At 36.9% G+C, this 24695-nt stretch overlaps 1 protein-coding gene across 1 annotated transcript; it reads right to left on the bottom strand.

Annotated features, from left to right (window-relative positions):
* Nucleotides 1–276: 276 nt before the first annotated feature.
* Nucleotides 277–24332, bottom strand: LOC103042609 (putative interleukin-17 receptor E-like). The gene is made up of 18 exons (XM_022671324.2): nt 24042–24332; nt 22332–22359; nt 21831–21974; nt 21071–21177; nt 19107–19221; nt 18328–18372; nt 16803–16942; nt 15387–15458; nt 13412–13466; nt 13150–13313; nt 12608–12652; nt 12399–12456; nt 8544–8680; nt 4652–4717; nt 4306–4363; nt 3759–3884; nt 2519–2581; nt 277–1244 (listed from the first exon to the last, which is right to left on the bottom strand). The coding sequence occupies exons 1-18, from the start codon at nt 24141–24143 to the stop codon at nt 1090–1092; spliced, it is 1680 nt and encodes a 559-aa protein (XP_022527045.1). The 5' UTR covers nt 24144–24332; the 3' UTR covers nt 277–1089.
* Between the last annotated feature and the right edge of the window lie 363 nt (nt 24333–24695).

Here is a 24695-nt window from a genome sequence, read left to right as displayed (position 1 = left end):
ATTGCAGCTCTAACCCTGCAAAGACTGGCTGTTAGCATATTTAGCTAACCCACTTCAACCTTGGTGAACCTGGCTGCTGTGTCTGTTAGAACTCTCATAGCTACCTTGCAGAGGCTGATTCTGCCTGTTAGCATTGCAGCTAACCTGCCCCAACCCTGTCGCATCCGTCTGCTATGTCTGCATTGCAGCCCCGCAGAGGCTGGCTGCAGCTAATCTAATCTAATCAATTCTGCCCTTGTAATGTGATATTTAGTGCAGCATACAAGCAGATTTTAAAGCAATATGTAGCACTTTATTGAGAACTTTACATAACTGCATAATAGATAATGGCAGTGTTACAGCTTATTTACAATGACCTATATAGCACGTTCACATGAAGATAAAATTCAACAGGTATAAAAATCCATGAAATTCAACAGACACACACACAGTAAAAACGTATAAACACACACTATATAAATAAATGCATTCTCAGGCAGAAATGTATACATATGTATTTCAACACATGGCAACTGGCAGTACAGTAAAATGACACTGAAGAGACATACACTTAGAGACATAATGCATATACGGTAGCTATACACCACATCCTTGTTTCTACACCTCCACCTGCCATAAAGAAGCACCTTATGGTTCTATAATTATACCATTATTATTATCTTTTTCTCTGTTTTTCAATAGTCAGGACCACCAGACTACACAGGACCATCACAGAGCAGCACAGTATTATTTTTTATGTGACACTGGCAGAGTCAGACACAGCAGTGCTGCTGAAGTTTTTAAACACCTCAGTGTCACTGCTCCTATATTCTCAGTGGAGCTGATTAGATGAACAGTGAGTGCAGAAACAAGGAGGTAGGGTAAATGTTATGACTGATTGGTGTACCTACATCTGGCAGTAATAGTGCATACAGTATGTAACACAGTATATTTGACATAATATAGCCTTTGAATTAATTCCCATGATAATGATGCGCTCATCAAGACTCTTGTACATTCAAAGCATCACTTTTTTGTCCTTGTGCCTGCCTGTGTGAATAATAAAAACAAAGCAAAACAAAAATGAACCATCCAGAGCCATCTTCAGTCTTACGCCTCTACTAAGAGCTTTGTGGAGTCGTTGAGAAGACTGGAGCTCTCTCCACATTTTAATTGGGACGATCCAGAGCCGCATATGTCGAACAGGACGGATTTGCTGAGTTGAGTTTTGGAGTTGGACGCTTCAGTCACTGAGGAGAATGAGTCTGTAAAGAATAGTGATATGAGTTTAATCTGTTTTTTCACAGGAAAAAAATCAGGTAAAAAAAAACCCTGATTTTATATCTCAAATTTGGACCAGAATAGTACCAGAATAACCTGTGTTGTGATTTTTTGTGCATATTTTGTGTTTAAATCAGCAAAAAACAAGGTCATTGTTCCTACAATAAGCTAAATAATTTTATGTTAAATAAAAAAAAATCTAATCAGATACAAAAAATATGATTTACTGCTTTAAAATTAGATAGTTTCACTTGCTAAGATTTTGTTTTGTTTTTTTGCAGTGTTTTAAAGTAACTGTTTCTACTGATCGGAGCAGCCTTTCTACTACATTTTGAAGCATTGCTGTTAAAAAATATACAATGCATTCAGCAAAAGAGCTTTTTTTTTTATCAGGGCCTGATATTGAATGATCATTATGCTACCTTATCCCTAACTCCCCAATTCATCCCAAAAGTATTTTCCCATTAATGCACATGGAACTTTGATTATTTCTGATAAAATGGCCAGTGAATGCAGGTACATGTTTGGTGTTTCTAACAATCTGAGAATCCACTGCAGGAACCAAAGAAACAGTAATGGTTAGAAAACCTGATTAGACACACTCATCATCTGAAACATAAATAAACCCAGAAGGAATCAGCCGAGAGGAATGAAACTTGGTGGGTGGTCATGCTAGACTGTCACAACTTGTGTCTTGGTGAAGTGGACCAACACATCTGTGTGTTACCTTAATGAGGTCCTGCAACTTGTGGCTCTATCTTTTCTGACCTAACAATCCCGTGTGCTGTTCCAACAGGACAATACAGGACAATCCACATACTGTCACACTGACATCTTAAGAGCTCGCCTTGAACACACAGCTACTATGCAATGGCCACCTTCATCATCAGATCTATCCCTGATTGAAAATGTGTGGGATGCTTTTGGATGCGGTATACACACTTCCAATCACCCCTACTGCAAAAACTGCTGGAACTGTATGGGAAGATGCAATCTGCATGGAATGGGTTCTTATGGGATACCATTAGGAACCTCAACAATCCCATGCAGAAAAGTCTGGTTGCGCTACATATTACTTCTGCATGTGTAGCTCAATAAATATGATCAAGTGTCGCCCATATCAGTCTAAACTCTTTATTTTATTCTTGATCCTGGTAACTTTAATCTTTATCTAATATGTTGCATGCAGTTTAACCTACTGTGCATGTGTCTGCATCCACTAATCCTTTAAAGCCCTGTAGAATAAATCTGTTCTCACCTGTGTGAGGTCCTGGAAGGCGGGCGATACCTGCAGCCTTCATTATCCGTTTAATCTGAAAAACTGAAAGTAAACACAGAAATCAACACAGACATGTTACATTCAAAACAAATAAGGTCCCTGTTTTCCCGTTCATTTATGTGTGTTGATTTGCATCAGTGACTGTGACGGAATAGGGATAGGCAGCTTTTACAAAAGCTTTGAGTTTGATTTGTACAGCACAGTACGTTACAGTTAGCGTCATGGAAGGTATGAGGATCAGATATGAAAGGGTAGAGAAACAGTTTTCACTAGCAGGCACGTACTGAAATTTGCACAGTGGGTCTCTGTGTTTTCTGTTATTTAGTGTTAGCCAAGTGTTTTGCATTGGCATCTCATTTGTGTTTACTCTTAAAGGGCACATTCCTAAAAAAAACTGAAATGTCCTTGCTTTATGGAAGTGAAAGAGCTCAGTGTAGTATGTGAACACTGTTAACGTTTTAAAATGTACTATACAGTGTATAATAATAAGGCCTAATCACATTTCAAACCTTGGCCCCACCACTTAGCCCTAACCCTCTGTTTTGTGGGAAAGTGTTATAACTACTTTAGTGTAGGGTAATATATAATATAACTACATTATCCTTCAAAAAGATTTTTTAGAGGCACACTCAATACAAAGGGCTGAAAATCTCTGGCAAGATGGCAGCAAAAGTGACCAAAGAATGCCACAAATTTAAGTATTTAATGATTAATTGCTGCAACACACTTTTTGCAGACATACGATGCCCTAACATTAACTAGCCAGTTAACCAGCAGCTAGATTGTTGAAGCTAATGCTAATGCTGATGCACCCAGCCTTAGTGCAAATCTGGAAATCTAAGCTTACTGTAAATAAATGGGAGCACTTTACTGACCTAAATAAACAGTTTTCAGGAGAAAAATATGTGTAGATTAACATCCAGCACTTATTTTACCTGAATTAGAAGGAAAACTTGGCGACAACCCTGTTCCTTACTAGTGTCGCATTATGCATCTTATAATCTGTGCGCCTTGTGTGCGAAAATAGACCAGAAAATAGAATAGTATAATTATAATCCTTATATAAGCCTTAAAGTGCGAAAAATATGGTACATAAAAAGTGGAAGAAGGGAAATGTGGAAATAATAAATATCAATTTAATTGATAGTTTCATTGATCGTTCATCGTAAATCTTTTTTAGGATGCATTCTTTTTAAATGGCACAGACAAAGCAGCTTACCTATCATTGCGATCCCCGTCACTACAGCAACCACAATTAAAGCTGTAGTCAGTGCAACCACCGGCACCACAACATGCATTAGCTGCCATTCACTGTCATCACCTTCGGACTTGGAGACGGAGAGTGCTGCACAAAGACAAAGAAAACACCTGTGAATTTAACTGCAGAGTACATTCATACAGCATGTCCTCTGAAGGAGGTAAATCAGAGGTTAAGTGACAGTCATTGTGTTCTCATTGTGTGAGCGTGGGGTGAGGTAATATCATTTTGCCATGGGGCATCATCAGAGCTCAGATGTATTCAAATGGGAGGTGTAAGGCAGGTTGGGTCCTGCTCAGTAATGCAAAAACAAGCAGCCCTAAATGTCACAAGCCACACTTGCCAAAAGATGTTTGGTGCAGCAGGAAGTTTAAACCATGATGTTTTTGCACATCGTAAAAAGGAAACACAATAGCATGTTCACTTCTAAAAGACTTTGAACTGATAACATCCGCTGACAGAGGCACTTAAACAAGTCTTAACACGAAGGATGTGGCTTAGAACTCACAGCATGGGGGTGGGCAGTAGAGAGTGGTCACTCCATATTTCACATCCGTACGCTTTGCCTGGATAAGCAGAGAATTTGTTAGTGCAATCAATTCAAATTTTCTTATATAAGTTTTAACCTAAAATCTAAAATCATATTTAAAATCAAAGGTAAAATTAATTACAATTATAATAAAATCTGCACACTGGCTTTTATAATTTGTGTGTCTTGAGTCAGAAGCATTTCTCTTTCTGCAGATATATTTAATATTTTGTAAAAAAAAAAAAAAAGAATGGTGTTTTGTGTAAACTAGGAAAGTTACTACATGAGAAAATCATTCAATGCTCCATCTAAAGCAGACAGTTACCTTGATGCAGACACTCGCTTCACAGAAATCCATGGTCAGATCTGGTTTTACAGTCTGAAATTTCTCCTGTTAAAAACATCAGATAAATGTTTGGGTTAAACCAGTTTGGAAAACTCATTATTTTATAGCTACTGTGAATCGGCTTCTCAGAGTTTATGTAAAAGTTGAAGAAACTAAGAAGAAACAAAATATTAAGAAGAACTAAGACAGCGGAAACATGAGATGAGCTAAAGATCTGCTAAAATTAACACTGGAGCTGTTGTATGTCCCAGTACTTTTGTCTTTATTTTGTCTTCATACTGTATAACCTGTATCTGAACTTCAGAGTAATACTTTTAACAACAGGTTTTGGTGGAGTTTTCCTTTGTTCTGTGGAAAGGGTGGAGTGTATAGGTGGTTAAAGAACAAGATGCTAAAAATAACTATAATAATAATAATATATTGATCTCTAATTGAGCCTTTCCTAAGAATAACCATATATCAAAGATTTATTCATGTTTATTTGAAAAAAATAAATATTGCAAATAAAAACTTTAATTTAGACTTTATTTAGAATTAATTAATAATGAAATTCCTTAAACTAAAACAACTTAGAGAAGAACACAACAGACTTTTAAATAAATAACCATAAATGAACTACAGAATAACTAAAAAGGTTATCAGTTGAAAGGGCTCAGTTATGAAGGCTCTAATTGTAAGTCTATAAATTTTATAACATATAATAACATACTGTAACTTTCGGTTTCAGTTAAGAAACGTCACAATACAGAAAAGCATTTAAAGTTAGAGTCCATAGTAAAGCATTATGTATTACACATGTATCAAATAGATTAGGTTGGGAAGGCCGGGGAATTCCTGTAAATCCTCACTGCTTTTATTCACTCAATGTAAAAGCATTGAAAAGCTTGTTTTGGGATGAGATCTACATTCATTCCATGTGACTCACTGTTTGTTATCTTGTACGGCTGGTGAATATGGCATAAATTAAAGATGATGAGGGCCAGAACAATAAATGCTCAATGCTCAAACTCAAAGTTATATAAAAGGCTGACTATAGTTTTCCTTTTGAAAACCTAAGCATGCCTCCAAGCACGTAATCAGAGCATAAATAAGGAACTACAAATGATGATTTGCTGACAGTTTGGTACCTGACATCATGCCAATATCAACTCCCGCTTGCCAGCATGACCTCATCACTAATAACTGTGTACTTACTGTGTTATTAAAGCTTGTTAGATACTGCAGTGTGCAGTGCAGTAGCTGCACATTAAAAAATTAGGTCAACTCGATAATGATAAGATAACTGATGATAGAGTTTTTTTAATTAACTGAACTGTAGTTTAGTCGAAACTCGCTCTCGCTTTCTCTTGTCGAACTCTGAGTCTAACATGTTTTTTCTTCTGCCTCTCAGTTTAGTCAACAAAACATAATAATCTGAACCTTAAAAACATTATTAAATGTGCTGCAACTGATTGTGTAAGTGTGGAATTTTATGTATGTGGCTCCTACCCTTCAATTTGTTTATTATTCATTCCTATCAGCAGGTTGTTAGAATATCCTTTATTGCATGATCTGTCCTGACTGGGAGAACATGATTTTTGCTCTCAGTATTAATGTCTTGTGATTTGATTACACGCGATGAGCAGCAGTTAGATCGTAGGGCCACTTTAGAGCTGTGAAATCATTTTACCGGCACTTTAACCTTTTAACTTTAACCGGCACAGTGTTGGTTATTACACCATACCATGGTGTACATTATTTTGTATGTATTTAATTATTTTTTGTATATTTTTTTAATATAATGTTACAACCCTGCCAATAATCCAGCTCAACTAGCTCTTGGCCAGCATAGGGTAAGTTTTTAGTTTTCTAGATAACCAGCTGGTCTTGAGCTGGATCCAATACAACAATACAAATTTATTTATAATTTTTAATAATAAATATTACATTAAAAATGTCATTATTTCATTATTCTGCTGCATATCGTTGCTGTCCAATGAAAAACAAATATCTCCAAAACAGCATTTTTTTTAAGTATTTCTATTGGTCCATTCAGCAAGAAATTTTGGCCCAGTGTAGGACAGTTTGTCAGTTCAAATTATATACTAAACTAAAAATTGACAAAAATAAACATTCTTGTTTTTATTGGACAGCAATGATATATAACTATATATAATAACTCTGACTAATATTAATTATAGTAGCGTAGTGCGACTGTCTAACTGCCTGCTTGTTAAATAACAGGAGGCCATAACTTTAATCCCATAAACACAAAATCCCACCATGGTCAGGAGGAAGGACTACCCCATGTGATATAGGGAGTCCTAACATACATCTGCCGCTCAGTTACTAGTATTTTTAAAGCTCGACTCATTATGTGTTGACCAAACTGAGATACAGATCTAAAAACCTGATTTAAAAACTAAGCTGAATTAATTCATACATTTAAAATTTAATTGATAAGCTTGAATCGCCTCAGGATACGATGCTGAATCAGAAAATATGACTTACGTAAATGTTTAATTTCTGCAAATAATTCATATTATATGATATTATATCTGTCAAATCTTAATTATGTTTAATTTTGATGTTTTAATATAGTAGATTTAATAGACCTTCATCTTTTACAGTGTTAGATAAAAAAAGAAATATGTTCTGTTATATAATTTCTCTGCATGCTTTGACATTTATTACTATGCCGTAATTTAGAAGCAGTATATCTCACAATAATCATAAACATGCGCATACTCGACTGTGTGCTGCCCTTATCATCCTGTGATCAGTAGCTTCCTCTCAGAAGTGAATAATTAACTGTTGATTATCCCTAACCTTTTAAAAGGCATTATTGGAAATATCTGAAGAGAGATAAGAAATATAGTACTGTAATTTTTAATATAAAATGTTGCAAATATAATGTGCACCACTTACACCAATGTTTGTGGACACCCCGTCTAATGGATTCAATCATCTACTCTACTTTAAGTGGCAAACCTTTGCTGACACAGATGTGCAAAATGCATACATACACAGCTTGTCTAGTCCCTGTAAATAAATACTGCCAATAGAATAGGACTCTCTGGAGCTTAAAACAGCATGAATCTTTGGTTGATTTCATCATGCCTAATACTTAATACATGGGCTAGCTAGGGGGTATAGACCATTGCAGTTGAGCATAATTCTGTGGTCCCCGTATGCCCATATTTGGGGTTCTAGGTGTAAGCTGAATTTCTATATGGGCAGAATGGATGTGCTTTTGTTTTATTTAATGCACTGTAGCATTAGATCTCAAATAGCAAAATTCTTATTACCAATTTTAAACAATCTTGAAATTCAGAAGATCCAATGACTTTCGGGAGGAAAATGTACACAAAATGAAACGTTTAGGGTTCTGAACATATTTTTACTACAGAATGTGATGATTTTTTGAAAAACGCATTCATTAGCTAAGACACAGAACACCAAATATGGGCATAAACAAAATAGCTCTGACTACAAAATGATGACACAACTGATGACAACTATAGACCTGCCAGCATTTAGCTGTGAAGTAGTAGAACTGTGTTCATGCAATAATGATGCTCCCTTTAATACACTCTTGTCGCTGAATGCAATCAAATGCTCTAGTAAAAAAATCTTCCCTGGACAGTCAGACAGTTATTCTAACAAAAGCAGGATAAACTCTTTAAAATTAATAAGTAGGCGTCTCAATACTTTTGACCACAGAGTGTATGTATAACAGCCTTTAAACAAAAATATCAGAATGGCATGTATGTGCATGCACTGTAGTCGATTCTGAAGAAAGACAACTCAGAAGAACATTGTTCCAATGCAGTCCTGCCTAAAAGCCTGCAGCATTAAATAAACGTTATACCTCTAACTGAATAACACTTACCACTTCTACTACGGTGGTCTCCATGTCCTCACACTCATGAGCCCCGGTTTTGGCACACTTGCTCAGGGAGAGACTGGTTTTGACCCTGGATGTCACAAGCAGCTGTCGGAGACCCTCTTGTGTGGTCACTTCCCAGGCTAAAGGAAAAACACAAATATTTTGCAACACACTCAGTTCAGACAGTCACTTAAAGCCCAGATTAGGACTGCATGATATTGGGAAAAAAATACATGGAGATATGTTGTTGTTTGTCACAAAATTTTGTTAAAATTAAGAGACCACAGTTGTTAGTTTATTCTATAAACTAAGGACAATATTTCTCCCAAATTCCAAAAAAAATATTGTTAATTACAGCATTTATTTGCAGAAAATTAGAAATGGCTGAAATAACAAAAAAAGATCACATTTTTCATGCATCTTGGCATGTACTCCTCCACCGGTCTTTCACACTGCTTTTGGATAACTTTACGCCACTTCTGTGGCAAAAATTGATTGCTGTGATCATACATCTTCCTCTTGATTATATTCCAGAGGTTTTCAATTTGGTAAAATTAAGGAAAAACATCATCATTGAGCGAAATGCCCCAACTAAGCTCCTTTCATATATTTCTATTGTATTAAAATGCATTCATTTTCAATGTGCATATATGCGGCTGAAATAGGGAGCCTAGTGCATTCCAAATGTATCAACATTAACATTTTAATATAACATTTTAGTCATATGGCTTTTAGTAAAATGTGTTTTAGGGAGGGGGGTATATACTATAGGCACTATAAAATCCTGTGGCACTTTATGGCATTTTCAACCTTACATTACTTTTACACTTACTCTCTATGTAGTTTTGAAAACAGTGATTTAATCAATTTAATTGAGTAAAAAGCTCAAAAACCAACTGCTTCTAAGATATACTACCAGAACAAATGTGACACTGTGGATCCAGGAGTGTTAAATATCCACTATCCACTAACTATCAGACCTCATTTACAAGATAATACCTCATAACATATACATGGGTGGGAGTTCCCAAATGCTTTATTATCTCAGAACGTTTGGCAAATCAATGCAAAATGCTAAAGCAAAATATAATAGTTAATTACGCATAAAGTCTTATCTTTCACAGACTCCATTGTATGATATGGTATGGAGTGGTTTTAAGTTTACAGTTGTATTGCCTAATAAAGTGTTTTCCCTGCTATCCTGCATCTGATTCAGCTCTTCATTTCACTAATCAGACGTGTTAGAGCAGGGGAAACACTAACTCATGCAATGAAGGAGCTATTTTAGGCCTGAAACTGAAAACCAGTTCAGAGCATGAAAGAACTGACTAAGCCTTAATATCCATTTGCACAATTTCCAAAAATACTCATGAAAAGCTTAGCTAAAATCAGGTTGCTTTTATAATGAAATGAGAAACAGATGCTGGAAAGTCATATGACTACCTGCTGGTGGGGAGTCACAATCCAGCATAACACCGCTAGTGGGGCAAACAGGGACAGAAAATTTCAAGAACAGATCCAGGTCACTTATATTTGATTACAGTTCATTAATAAGGATTGTAATGTGAGCCTCTGGCATCAGTAGAATCTGGCAATTGTTCCTCACATTGTGTCAAACATTTGTGATGAATAGACCAAAATAGACTTGAAACTAAATCTGTGTACACTAGAGTTCTAGTGAAAGTTCCTTGTTCCTAGACAACTTATCGTATTTTTGCACTATAAGGCACACTGGGTTATAAGGCATATTATGAAAAAACAGTTGTTTTCTGGTCTATTTTCATAAACAAGGCGCACCGGATTAAAAGGCACATTATGTGACACTAGTAAGTGTCGCCATGTTTTCCTTCTAATTCAGCAGGTTTCACCACTGGGTGGCGAGACCTGTAAAGCTAAGCTAAGTTAAGTACACAAAACTGTATATAAGTCAAACGAGCGCTAGACGTTAATCTACACAGATTTCTCTTCAGAACACTGTTTATTTGGGTGAGTAAAGCACTTCTGTTGGCTGAGGCTTCCCACAGTTAGCAGCTAACTGCTGCCCAACAATGCTATACTGAGGAAACCTGAAAAAGTGTTCGGGTAAACCAGAGGGAAAAGCCGGGCTTAGTGCGGTTATGCTACTGCAGCTCCAGCAGTGCAACCTGCTGTTAGCAGCAGGCTACAGGCCGATAAAACTCACCTCTGAGCGGCAAAAGAGCTAGTGCTTAGCGGCTAATGCTGATACTGCTGATAAAATTCATACATAAGACGCACCGGAATATAAGGTGCACTGACTGATGATAAGTATTTTAAGTATTTTACACCTTATAGTGTAAAAAATATGATATAAACAGGACTAGTACTTAAGCTGCATTCACTGTTATAGTCTAAAAGCCTTAAAATCAAAAGACATTTTCCAAACCAAACCAAAACCTACAGCTCAGGCTGTGTAGAACACATTAAAAAGCCATAATAACCATGTTCGGTAAACTTCAAAAGATTTTCTGCAACAGCGCTGTCTGTTGTCAGTGGGCACAACCACAACATTACTTCGGGGTTTTAATCACATCCAGAAGATCTAAACCACAGACGTCAGGAGATCAAAGCAAGAGACCTCACAGACAAAACACAGCGTTTAGCTTTGACATTTAATGCCTCCCTCCATAACCAAATAAGCAGAAGAGATAAGGATGACCCCAGGTGGAACCAACTGACAGCAGGGGAAATCTGTGATCTGGAGCTTCAAGATAAATTATGAGGGTTGGATTGCAGTCAGTAAGTAAATAGCATGGACTTTCATGCAGTAAAATTATCATTACATTTTCTTCTGATCAGACCCAGTAACTGCCAACATTTCAGCAACCACTTAAATGAGCAACATATGAGTGACCAACAGCTATACCACTGCAACACTTTAACAACTAACGAGCAACATCTTAGCAACCAACAGCTATACTATAGCAACACTTTAGGAACCACCTAGCACCTTAATAGCCACCTAGGAACACCATAGCACCCACCTAGCAACACCATAGCAACCACATAGCCACACCTTAGCAAGCACCTGGGATACCTCAGTGACCAATCCTCCAGGAAATGCACTATTCTTTTTATTAATCAATTAATTATATATTATTTTATGATCTTACATTTTAATCTTCCTCTTTTTACTTGTTTCAGTTTTATTTATTTACTCTTTATATTATTATTATATTACTCTTAATATTATATAGTTAGTTTTATATCAATTAAGTTTTATTTTATTTATCTGCCTTACAGACTCAAAGTTTTAAATGTATTTATGTGTATTATATTTTCTATTAATTGTATGCTCTTCTTTTTTTATTTTCCTGCAATTTGTCTGAATGTTACATTGTAAATAAGGGCCCCCTCAAGGTATTTCAAGTTTAAATAAAGGTTGATTGATTGATTGATTAATTGATTGGTTGATTGATTGATTTGATTATTTGATTCATAACCCATATAACATCATATAGCATACATGTCGGGCCTGTATGTGTAGCCCAGTTGAGTTCCAAAAATGTTTTCTATATTTTGACATACATATACTGTATATCTGATTCTGTGGGACCAGGAGGGGATAAACATGGGCTCTAACGTGGGCTGTAATGATCCAGTAATTATCCATCACATGTACAACACACTTATAGCTCATGCCCACCTGGAACCCACCTAGAACACGTTTTATCTATGTAAGCCCCACATAAGCAGGGCATAAACTGGTTAGGTGGAAATCTGTCAAAATTAACAAGAGTGTCTATGTTTAGTAGTAGCTCTAGTAGTTTAATCAACAATGTCAGAAGGACCACCCAATCACTGCGGTTTGGACAAGTTAATACATTCAGACACAATTACCTGGGAAATTCCCTTCGGAAAACGGGCACTTAACCCACGCTCCTGCCTTTGTGATGAACTGCAAAATCAACGAATCAAAGCAAACACTGTCAGAATAATGAGTGGGTGGATCATTTTCCAACAGAGCGATTCAATTAAAGATGACATTAACATTGTCTTTAGTGGTACGGAAAAGATCAAACCCATCAAGATGTACAGATAATATTTACCTTCATGCAAAGCCGGTGATGAGGATCCACTGACGAATAGGTCACCTGTGGAGAGTTGTGTGGTTAAATTTTGGGTGGAGTTCTTTATTAATATAATTTATCACTGTCACTCAAAAACTTTTTGACATTGACACTACATATCACACAACTGCACACATACACACACAGTGAGTCTAGTATCTGTATAAGGAGTAATATTTCCAAGAGAAGAGAACTCTCTGAAGCAGATTAACATGAACCCATTGACATTGTGCTTATTAATGCCATGCCTGGACTAGTAGAGAGGTATAAAAAAGCTCCCCAGCATTCAGCTGTAGAGCAAATTAACTTTGTCCTCTGATTGGTTTGTTTGTCTTGTTGCAATGGGCCCTCTGCAAGATTTAAACATCCTATTTCAGTCCCTAGTTGGCTCACTTTTATTCACTAGTTCTCAGTAATGCTCACAAATTGCTTGGAATTTAAAAATGATTAAGTTTGTCCCTTCTCCTGTATATTTCTCTGTATAATTCGTAAATATACTTATACCAACAAATGTGTCTTACTTTTCTTTTGACGATCGTCTGAGAGGAACTGGCCAGTTCTTGGCATACGCCCCCCTCCTGCAGCTCACACAGGTTAACAGTGGCATCAACCTGGCACGCTGCTTCCCATGATAGCGTCTCCTCCACTGGATCAAAGGTTATCCCAGACCACAGCTCCTCCACACCTAAAGGCAGGGGGATGAGAGGGGGTGGTCTATTAGCCCACAGATATTCAGCCAAGCTGAACCTTATTCATCAGGTGCAGTCATGCACAGATACTTACGGTCTTTAAAGGGGCAGACTTGAACTCGTGGAGCATCCATCATTACTGACCAGCCCTATGATAAGACAGCACAACATCATCACAGTGCTAATGATTTTACTACATAGAATTAGCAATGCTGAAGTTACTAATGCTAATAAACAGGATGTTGATGGTGCTGCTAAGTTGATGTTTGATGTACAGTACCAGTCAAAATGATTTTTATGATGTTATTTTATAAACATTTATTTTAAAAACGTTTGGTTAACACGTTAAAATAAGGCTACCTTTATAAAGGCTTTATGAATGGTCATAAATGAGTTTATTAATGGTTATTATTTAAGTTGCAAATACTTTAAAACCCATTAATAAGCAGGTAAACATATATCTATAACAACACATACATATAGAAATGACAACAGTGAGATACAAATTTTAAAATGTGGTTTCACGCTTATTTATACTGTCAAATTTCAGATCTTTCTAAATACTTAAATTAAATTACTTAGTTGATTTAGATGAATAAGCAAACAATGAATCACTGTTGCCTTTTCAATTGATGTGTTGTAACTGCTTATCAATGGTTTTTACAATCATTTACAAGCATTTTTTTTACAAGCATTTACAATCTAACCAATGATAATTAACTCAATAAACTAATTTATAAACCCTGTATAAGGGTCACCTGGAACAGTTTTCTCAGCATCTTGAAGGAGTTCCTGGAGGTGCTGAACAATTATTGCTGCTCTCTTTTCTCTTTATTCTCTTTATGCTGAAAAGTCAGCTTACATTGGCTAGTTTGCAGCACATTTAGCACAAATTTAACACTGTAATAAAAAGATTGCAATTAATGTGATAACATTAGTTGGTCACATTATTGTTCATCTTAAGTTTTATTCTTTTTTATTATTCCACTCGTTTTTTTGTTTAGTTAACTCATAATCATATAGATATCAATACCTTGGTACTGTGTCCTATTCGTGTGTCTTATTGAGGACACATGGGCTTGTATATAGCTTTGGGATAAGTGCATTGGGATAGTACTCATACAATAAATATTCAAACAAAATTATTATGGCCAAAACAATCCACTTAGAATGCATGTGTAAAATAAGAACTAAAAATGTTAACATTTCTTAAGCTACAAAAAAAATGCTTTATGCTGTGTGGACTAAACGTATAAAAGGAATGAATTCTGGAACATTTGGGCAAAAGTTTTGGCATCCCACAATTTTATCAGACGTTTGTAGACACATTTGAATTAGACTGCTAACAAGCTCTTAGAAACCCCCTGTCAACACCTTAGCAACTGCCTCAGAACAGCTTAGCAACCCTCCTAACAACAGTAGCTCTACCATAGCAACATCTTTGCAACATCCTAGCAACCAACAGCTATACCATAGCAACACCATAGCAACCCCCTAGCAACACCTAAGAAACCAACACCTATATTATAATAACACCTTTTCAACAACCATGGCAGTACTGTTTCAGTGTTTAGAGAGATGGATAATCAATTCAAAGGCTGTAAGTTCAATGCCCATGTTTGCTAAGTTACCACATTGTTAGTTACCACCTATATAATGCAGCTGATTTTCAGATGGGATATGCAAAACATATAAATAGGGGAAGTGATGCCTCAGTGGTTGGAGTTCCAGGTTACTGATTAGACTGTTGTTTGTTCCTTGTATCATAAAACAAACTATCAACCACAGTGGACAGGTGGTAATGATGGTGTCCAGCAGTGTTTGGCTAGAATTGTCCGTGCAAACAGACAAACAACTCTTGCAGAAATCAGTCACATCCACATTCAGTGCAAAAGCCCTCAGTGCAGTGACCTTTAGCTTTCTATGGGTCATGGCAAAAGTCATGGGACAGAAACTAGTAGCATTTAGACATATCAGTGCACAGTCTATCCTTCTAGGGCACCTTTGAAAGCAATAAATCTGTGAAATATATAAGATTATTTCCCTGTCGCTGGATATTCTTTGCCTACCTCAATGCACAGACAGGGCACGGGTTTGGAATACTTCAGGGTGACTTTCTTCTTTGGATTCTCCTTTTCCACCTGCAACAGGAAACAGAAATGATGGGCTGATTTTATTGGAAGTCATGTGACGTGATGTGAGTTTCTGTCCTACTTTAGCTTCCCGACAGAAATCATAAAATCAAATGAATTTGATTGCCTGCATTTGCAGCATGTTTACAAGACACAGCTCATAACTACCCAATTAACTCCACGTCTTCAGGTTGGCATGGTGCAGCAGAACTCAGGTCAAGACAAGTGTGTCAGAAGGAAATTAGTTTTTATATACTGTATTTTATAGCGTTCCCTGCAGGCTTGGGAACATTCAGAAATGCAGCACAATGCCAACATTTAATCACTGTTTAAATGGACTGATAGCAGCAGGCTTTAAAGTCTTCTATAGTCTAGATATCAAATTCAGGTTACATGAGTACATTCATATGTTCCTACATTATTTTTATTTAGGCTGTTCACACTATATTTTTAATCTGACAAATATCCGCCATTCGTATAAAAAGTTCACACTTCTAAACTGACACACATCCACAAAAGTGTAGCGCTTCACGTAAAGTTTTGGTTTCATCTTTTCCACCATCATATGATCTATCAAAAAGTTCCAGTGACTGACAGCTGAGAATGACCTTGATCTCACTGTAAAAAGGGCATATTATTCGATGCGAATAGCGCTGAAGTTTAGAAATATATCTGCATCACCAATGGCAATGGTACACACCCATAATTAATCAAGAAAATGAATACATGCCTTTTGCAAATGAGTGCTGGATGTTAATCTACACAGATCTCTCTCCTAAAAATTGTTTATGTGGGTGAGTAAGTCGCTCCAGTTTATATACAGTAAGCTTAGATTTCCACTAAGGCTGGGTGCAGCAGCATTAACATTAGCATTAGCGGTTAATGGCTAGCGCTAGTAAATGCCACCTGACAGCACTACACTGAGGAACCCTGAGTGTCCCGGGCCCAGGTAGCTTGTCTGATATACTCACCACTGACTAGCTAGAGCTAGCTCTTAGCGGCTAATGCTAATGCTGCTTCAGCAGTGCTAGTCGGGGTTACCAGCAGTCTACAGGCCGATAATACTCACCTCTGAACTGCGAAAGAGCTAGCTCTTAACACCGTGTATGCTAATACATACATAAGTGCACCAGATGATAAGTAATGAATTTTGGGAAAATTCAAGTAAGCCTTATAGTGCAACTAAAATTTAATGAAAAAATTGTTTACAAAACATAAAATACAGAATTAAATCTGTAAATCAGTGTTTCTCTGCTCCAGCATCTGTCTGAAACCCAGTTAAACCTGATGATTAGGGTTATATATTCACTATCATGCCCCGGTGTTTCTGTGTGAGCCTGAAGAATGACTCACCACTGCCTGAGCTCCCGTACCCGTGCAGATGTAGCCCTTGTGGCAGAGTCTCAGCTGGTAATCTTTATCCTCCAGCATGTCTGAAACACTCACAGAGAGCTCCTTCTTCTCCACGTCCACGTCATACTGAATCCTCCCCGCTGAGATCATGAGGAGAAACAGTAACAGTGATGCATTCTTTACAGTAATCATCAACTTTTGGTAGACATGTGCTCCACACATTAAGCTTTATCTGTTTTTGAGTTTGAGTCTGAATTTTAAAAGTGTAAATTATTTTATGTCCTTCACAGAAGACACACTTCTGCGCATTCTATTGTTTATTTGCTTCAAAATAAAATGTAGTGTATGCAAATGTTATAGTGAATTAAATACATGTAAAATTAAAATAGTTCTAAATCACATATTATAGGGCTGTCACATTAACACGTTCATTTTGATTAATAAGTGTGAGATTAAGTAATGCATAAAAAAAAGTACGCTGATTAATCAAGACTAATTTAACCAGACCAGAGCCATTGTTCGGTTATCAAAAATAAATTAATGTATTAATTCAGCTCAAAATAAAGCTAGCATTGCCAGTTTTTCGCCATTATTGCTGATCCACCTTCTTTGGTTTCATAATAAAAGCCCCAGGGCAAATAATATAAATCAAAAGATGTATACTAAAATCACTGACTGTATTGAATAATATAATGCAGTTTTTTATTGTTTATTTTATTTGAAATGTACTAAGTAAATTTTTCAGAATATGGTAAAATATATAAATTCTCTTAATATACACATCTCATTTTTAAGCATTTTAAGCAGGATTTACAGAGAGCTTTTTAGTCTATGCCAGCTATTCATTCATTCATTTGGTCCTCAGCAAATATTGTAAAGATTAAAATACTCTGATGATGAGTTTGATTGAATATGATTCATGTAGATTAATTAATCACAGAGCATATACTTAATTTGATTTTTTAATCTATAAAAGTAGGATTAAAATTAAATTAAAATTAAAAAAAAACTTCCTGAGACCTGAATTTGTGTGCATTTTAATTTTTTCCTATATATTTGTGATTAATAGGACTAAACCTAAACCTAATAAAAACTAAACCTTGTTATTGTAAACCGTTCTTTGTAAAATCTCCTTATATGAGGACAGTAGTTTATTTTTATATTTAATAATTACCCTCGCCATTTGGGATCAGAAGGTTCCAATTAGTCCAAAAACTAAATGTTAGTTTTCTACAGTCAGTAAATTAACAAGTGTTAAACATAAAATTGGAACATGTTTCTGTCTGGACTGGCTGTAAAAAAAACTGTTGACTGGGATTCCCACCATGTTGTTTTTAATCAGTACTGCTGTGTGTAATGTTGTCATGAGACCATAAGATGATACAGGCATTGTCTTTATATTATGCCAAAGGGTCAACATAAAAAAAAAGGATAATGTCTCAATACTTTAAAGATTAGCAATATTGTCCTCGCCCACCCATCTTTTTACCAACACGATTATTTTAAGAACCACTGATCGACTCACTGATGCATCCAGGAACACTCCTCTGTATGTCAGAGTTTCTGCAGCCTGACAGAGGAAATAAAGAACAGACACAGAACAGCATTAGTGTCAAATATCTCTTAGCCTTACCTAAGAAGAGGCTCAATGTACAGGGAAAACTTCCACACTAACTCTAAGGTGTGGGAAAGTGGAAAACAGTTCTCTAGCACTATTACTACTGCTATTAAAACAATATTAATATTGTAACCACCGGTCTACCTTAGGCAATATATCAAACCAATATTTTTTACACTGCTTGGCCAAAGAAAAAAAGTCACCATCTGGATTTAACTAAATAAATGATGTGGGGTTAAAGCTGCAGTTGGTCAGGTTTAGGTTCAGCAACAGTATGTGCTGAAACAATGAGGTCAGCTGACTACCTGAATATACTGAATATAGACCAGGTTATTCTATCAATGGGGCTGGAATTGTGAAAGATTGCTTCAGGGAGCATGAGATTTTCACACATGGATTGTTCACCACAGAGTCCAGACCCTAACCCCATTGAGAATCTTTGGGATGTGCTGGAGAAGGCTTTGAGCAGTGGTCAGACTCTACCATCATCAATGCTGCTGCAAGATCTTAATAAAAAATTTACGCAACACTGGATTAAAAACATCTTGTGACGTTGCAGAAGCTTATCGAAACAATGCCACAGTGAATGTGTGCTGCAATCATCTTTTTATCAGAGTGAATTTTTAATAGTAATATATAATACTAAATCATTATTAATACTGTTAAAACTTCCTTCCTCCTCCTACCTGGAACTTTGTAGGATCTGTAAACAGCCACATTACAGATGTGCGGCCAGGTTTTGAGAGTTACATGCACATCCTCTCCTGAGCGCACCTCCAGGCAGTCATCCTTAACGTTTACCTTCCACGGAAAACACAGAAACAAATACAATCTCTATTTGGATCCAGTTTCAAGTTCCAAGAACAACATCCTTAGATATTTCAAATGATTACAGGGAGTTGCCTGCTGCCAATTCTGTCTTTCCCTCCAGGCACACAATGAGCAGAGTGAAAAGACGTGTATTAGCAGGTGAGTTTGTTTTAAATTCACCACTAGTCACATGTGATGAAAGAAAGCTTCCCATGAAGAGATTTGTTAACCACAGCAAACGTGAACAGATCAGAACTCACAGCAAAGCTTAAATAACAATAGAATTTCAGAGAAATTCAAAAGATAATGGGCCCTATTTTAGCTATCTATAAGTGAGCCGTCAACCGCGCATTGCACAGCTGAATTTAGGGCGTGTCGATGTGCCTTTGCTATAAAAGCAATGTACTAAATCTCTTAATTAATCATGTGTGTTTTGGGCGTACCAGGAAATAAACCAATCTGCTTGTCACTTGTCATTCCCTTTAAGAGCCAGCCTGCGTGTTCACACTGTAAAGGTATGCTAGCAGGTAATTTAAGGGAACAGTGTTGTTAATTCATACATTATTCTTTTTATTGTTCATGTAAAAGCTGGATTTGCACACTGCAGCGCTTCCATGTGTGTGGGTGTGTAAGGAATGGAGGTTTTAAGGTGCACCTGTGTAGCTAAGACAGGTATGGGAGAGTGATTACTGACTATTGTCAGGGTTTAAATCGGACAGTGTCACACCTGTGTTTTCCGCCGCCAAGATAGCAATATGCCAGAAATTTACCTCACTACAACACACCTCACTTCCAGACCACCCCACCCATCAGTGTAGATTTATTACTAAACTCTGACACTATTTTAACGGCACAGGAGCAAGGCGTGAAAATAGACTGTTAAAGGAGTGTAAGATATCAAGGAGAAATGACACATGCCCACTGTGTTCCGTTTTTGAGTAATGGGGTAGATATGTATCTTCCCATCCAGCCTGCGCCTGCCATTAGGCATGGTGCCAATAGGTTCATCAGGTTTATTTGTACAAGACAGACCTATTTTTTGGCAGTACTTCTTCACCAGGACTAGACAAGCTGTGTATGTGCATTTACATATCTGTATCTGTGTCAACAATGGGTAGAACTTTTAGTAGAATATTTAGTAAGTATTTGACACACAAAATCTGTGTCTACCACCTTGTATCTCAATGTTGTATCTTTTTGTGTCAGATTTGTTCACATTTTATCAGAATTTAATGAATAAGATGAATAAACCAATAGAATTGTTCTTTTTGCTTCTCCTGGTCAGTCCAAGGAAGTCATGAGAATAGAGCTGGGCAATATGGTCTATATGAAATATACGATTTTAATCATTTTTCCTCTACTAAAAATAAAACTACAGATGACAAAGAACTAGATTTAGAAACAACAGCAAACACTTGTTTGGTCTGCATCATATCACTACTAAGGGGAACCCGACTGTTGCATGGAATCGCTCCCTTGATAATCACACCAGCAGATAATCACAAGTGTGTAGCAGTTCAGGTTTCTTGTTCACACACAACTTCAACCTAAGGCAACAGTGTCTGGCTAATGGATGGCCTAGATGGCAGGCAATTTGTCAAAATGACTATTCTGCTTCTTTCTAAAAGTCTGTCCCAATCTAAAAGTCTGTCAACTGGGCTAAACCACACAGATCAGAGAGCACAGATTATTATTTTTTTTACATATTTGCCTGTGACACATCACCATACTAAGATTAGCAGCAATTTGGGTGCATTGTTTTGGATCAGTGAGTGTATCAAATGTATATCTACATGCTGTACTTGTGTGGGTGTTTGCAAATAAAACCATTGAGCAATACCTGTTCATTTAATAGTCTCCCTCTGGATGCACGTGAAAAGTTCACAATTCTGCAGCGCTCCATCATCCCTGTGGTGACCATGCACACGTAGATGCCGCGGATGTGCCCTGAAAGAGAGAGATATTCATATACAGTCACCCAGTGAAACACACTTCCAGTTGATCTACCACCATCTGACCCACATGAAGAGAATCAGGGTTTATACGGGCTGGGAAACGATTATAGGGGCTTCTGAGAAATTTCTCTGGTCTAGAAAGAACATGAAGGAAATCCCATTCAGAATCGGTATCAGTACTAATATCTTCTATTAAAGTTCACTACAAATTTGAATCAAAAGGCTTAGTGATAAAATAAAACTGTGAGTGTCAAATTAGAATATTCAGTGTTTATTTGATGCTGTTGGTGTTTATGTAAGGTAGCAAATTTGCTGCATGAGATCAACAAACACATAGCATGTGGTTGTCTTTACTATCTTTAAAGGGTGATGAAAGAGCGTTGTGTCGTAAGCCTTCCAAGAAAACATAACCCGTTTCTTATTAACTCATGGGGCCCTATTTTAGCAATCTATAGACGAGCCGTTAACTGATTTAAGGTGTGTTAGTGGATGTGTAGCATTGTATAAATAAACCAATCTGCAACACTCTCGCAATCTGCCAGAAAGCTCCAGATCCCCAGATCTGATACACCAGCTAATAAGGGCATTGCAGTAAATGCAATGCCCTTGCAAACAGGTGTAATTACTGCATGAAAAGCTACTTACTATTGATCTGCAGATCAGTGCTGACTCTGAGATGAAGGGAGCACCGCTGTTTTCCAGAGCACTTCATCACTGTGGAAATGCTGGTGTTGCTAAACACATCTGAGGTCACACCACCTGACAGGTTCTTGCACTGCTGAAGAGATACTGCAAAGCACAATGTGACAAAGTCCATCAGACACTGCTGCATGGTGTTTTTTAAGCAATGTTTTTCAGAGAAAGCAAATACACACATTTTCAGCTTGAGTCCAACAGCAATCAATTAGCTGAGCAATGTTTGGTCTTTAGGTAACTAGCATCTTGATTGTATCCTAAATAAATTGGTTCAATACCCATGGATACTAAGATACCACTCTTGGGACTTTGTGCAAAGCTTTTACCACTATTTCCTGCATGCATGCAATGTTTAATTCTTTAACACTTTAAACACTATGTATTTTATTCTTCACTTAGACCACCCAGCCCTGAAGCAACATAACAAAAAAAATACATAACATTACTCACTTTGATAGCTGCCGTCGCAAGGAAGTCCCTGCAAAAGAAAGATGCCAGAAAGTCCAGTTTAGCATCATACTTGTTGATCTGTTCTTTTGTGAAACATGCAGTAAAATCACATGACACATGCATGACTCCAGAAAACCAGTGATGCCATTCTGATGTCCCAATAAGGGTTGCATGGCTAACAACCTTGGCACAAGGAAGCTGACACAAGTAGGGGTTTGCCCAGCACGCTTTGCACAGGGCAACATCCTGGTTCCATTCACACATAAACTGCAATTGTGGCTCGTTCATGCATTCTTATCAATAAAGCCCTCAGCTGGACCTTTGTTCATCTAACGTGGCAGCAGTTCTGCTCAGAAAGCGAGGCTGGGTGTCTGGGTGTTTATGAAGAATAGCTGTAGCATTCCTCACACACTCCACCTGCTGCTGTCAATCATAATATGATCGTAATCTGGAGCATGTTCAATAAAATCTGAACGCTGCTGAGAAACTAGGAACGGACAACAGAAACAGGAAAAGGAAACATGCAAAGCCCCACTTTCTCTTTACTGTTTTCTTTCCTAGTGCCTGGATCCTGTCAGGGAATTTATACATCAAAGTGGAGGCACTCTGTTTACAGGCTAACCCTGCCCGGAACATGCCCCCCTCCCTCCACCTGTCAAACCTGAGGCAACGCTTCATTCATCCACTGACTGACAGCTGATAAGTTATTGTTGTAGCTTTTCTGTGGAAAGACAGTACTTACCACATTCAATTTAATGTGTATTTACTGAAAATAGACTCATAAGGAAAGGGATTCCAGGCTGACAGTCTCAACTACTTGTCAATGTCAACAGGGGGGAGTGAGGAATAGGAATGCAGGACAATGCCAGGTGGTGTATGACGTAGGTATATGTATGTGTTTGTGTGTGTTTGTGTGTGTTTGTGTCATTTTCCATGAAAGTCATAATATCAAGGTCTTTACTATTTTGATTTGAAACCTATCAGAGTTAATTATCTAAGGTGAAGCTCAAATTAGAAATGTGTGCACAAAGTGAGCAGATCATTACAACAGCAATTACATCACTTCTTATAAATCAGTGATTACACACCTACACACACACACACACATAAAACACTGTACAATAGTTACACATTAATTAACATACTAACAACAGAATGTCTCAATTTATTCTAAATCAACATTAATTAAGACATTATTAATCATTATTATTTACATTTTAATATTATGAATATGAATACAATTTTGTAATGTTAGCACACATTTATATATATATATATATAGATATAGATATATATATATATATATATATATATATAGATAGATAGATAGATAGATAGATAGATAGATAGATAGATAGATAGATAGATAGATAGATAGATAGATAGATAGATAGATACTACAGATCATGTATATATCTATATGCATTACTAATAATGTACTGATAATGTATAATATGTGTTTTTTATATAGTGATATGTGTGTTAGATGTGTGTGTAATAATATATACATCATACATCAAACAGATGATAATCTATACCCTAAGGTTACAGTTAATTATCAGTACATTACAGCAGAATATGCACATGATCAATATAGTGCTCCACACTGTCTCACACTTGTCCATAACTCTCTGCCACAAACAGCAGAAGTGACTACACATTTGCACATGATAAATAGCAGAAGTAGTAAAAGCTCTTCCAGGGAAATACCTGAGAACAGCGGACCCCACATTCCTCAATCCTCTCTATCTGCTCCCCTCGAGCTCTGTAGCTGGAGAACACCAGCAGCAACAGGACCACACTCCTCATCATCACCAGTCACTGGATCCCAGTCTGTCCCAGTCTGAGAGCTGAAGTCTTGAGTTATAGTGAAGGATTGAGACTTGATGAATATTTATACTGTCTAATATAATCTGTAATTGAATGTAATTTTGTAATATTGCAATGTATGTAATATTGTTATAGAATATATCAGAAGTTACTACACAATCTTTGTAGCTTAAATCTAAAGTGAAGAGCTTAATATATCTGTTGTGAGGGAGAAGGGGCGGTCCTCTCTCTCTCTCTCTCTCTCTCTCTTTACTCTCTCTCTCTTGCTCTGTAGTCTCTTTCTCTCACACTCTATATTCTCCCTCACACTCTATACTCTCTATCTCAGTCTGTACTCTTTCTCTCTCTATCTTTCTCTGGATACATGGAGACTCCAATCTGAAGATTTAGAGCCAATAACAATACATTTTTATAGATAAACTGACACTTATTTGCAAATACATAAAAAAACATACAATATGAGAAACATGGTCCATAGATGGACACACTGTGGTGAACTGTGGTTGCTACTTTATTATCCTCCTTTTTTCTTGT

Source organism: Astyanax mexicanus, chromosome 2 (genome assembly GCF_023375975.1).
Source record: "Astyanax mexicanus isolate ESR-SI-001 chromosome 2, AstMex3_surface, whole genome shotgun sequence".
NCBI classification, from domain to species: domain Eukaryota; kingdom Metazoa; phylum Chordata; class Actinopteri; order Characiformes; family Acestrorhamphidae; genus Astyanax; species Astyanax mexicanus.
Note: the sequence above shows the minus strand (reverse complement) of the source record. Positions and strands in the feature narration are given on the sequence as shown.

Excerpts from the sequence above, each read along its gene's own strand:
- LOC103042609 (XM_022671324.2), bottom strand. The coding sequence starts at position 24,143 with ATGATGAGGAGTGTGGTCCTGTTGCTGCTGGTGTTCTCCAGCTACAGA. Across the intron at positions 15,459-16,802 it reads GTACGGGAGCTCAGGCAGTG|GTGGAAAAGGAGAATCCAAA; the intron begins GTGAGTCATTCT and ends TTCCTGTTGCAG. Across the intron at positions 3,885-4,305 it reads CTACTGCCCACCCCCATGCT|CACTCTCCGTCTCCAAGTCC; the intron begins GTGAGTTCTAAG and ends GTCTTTGTGCAG.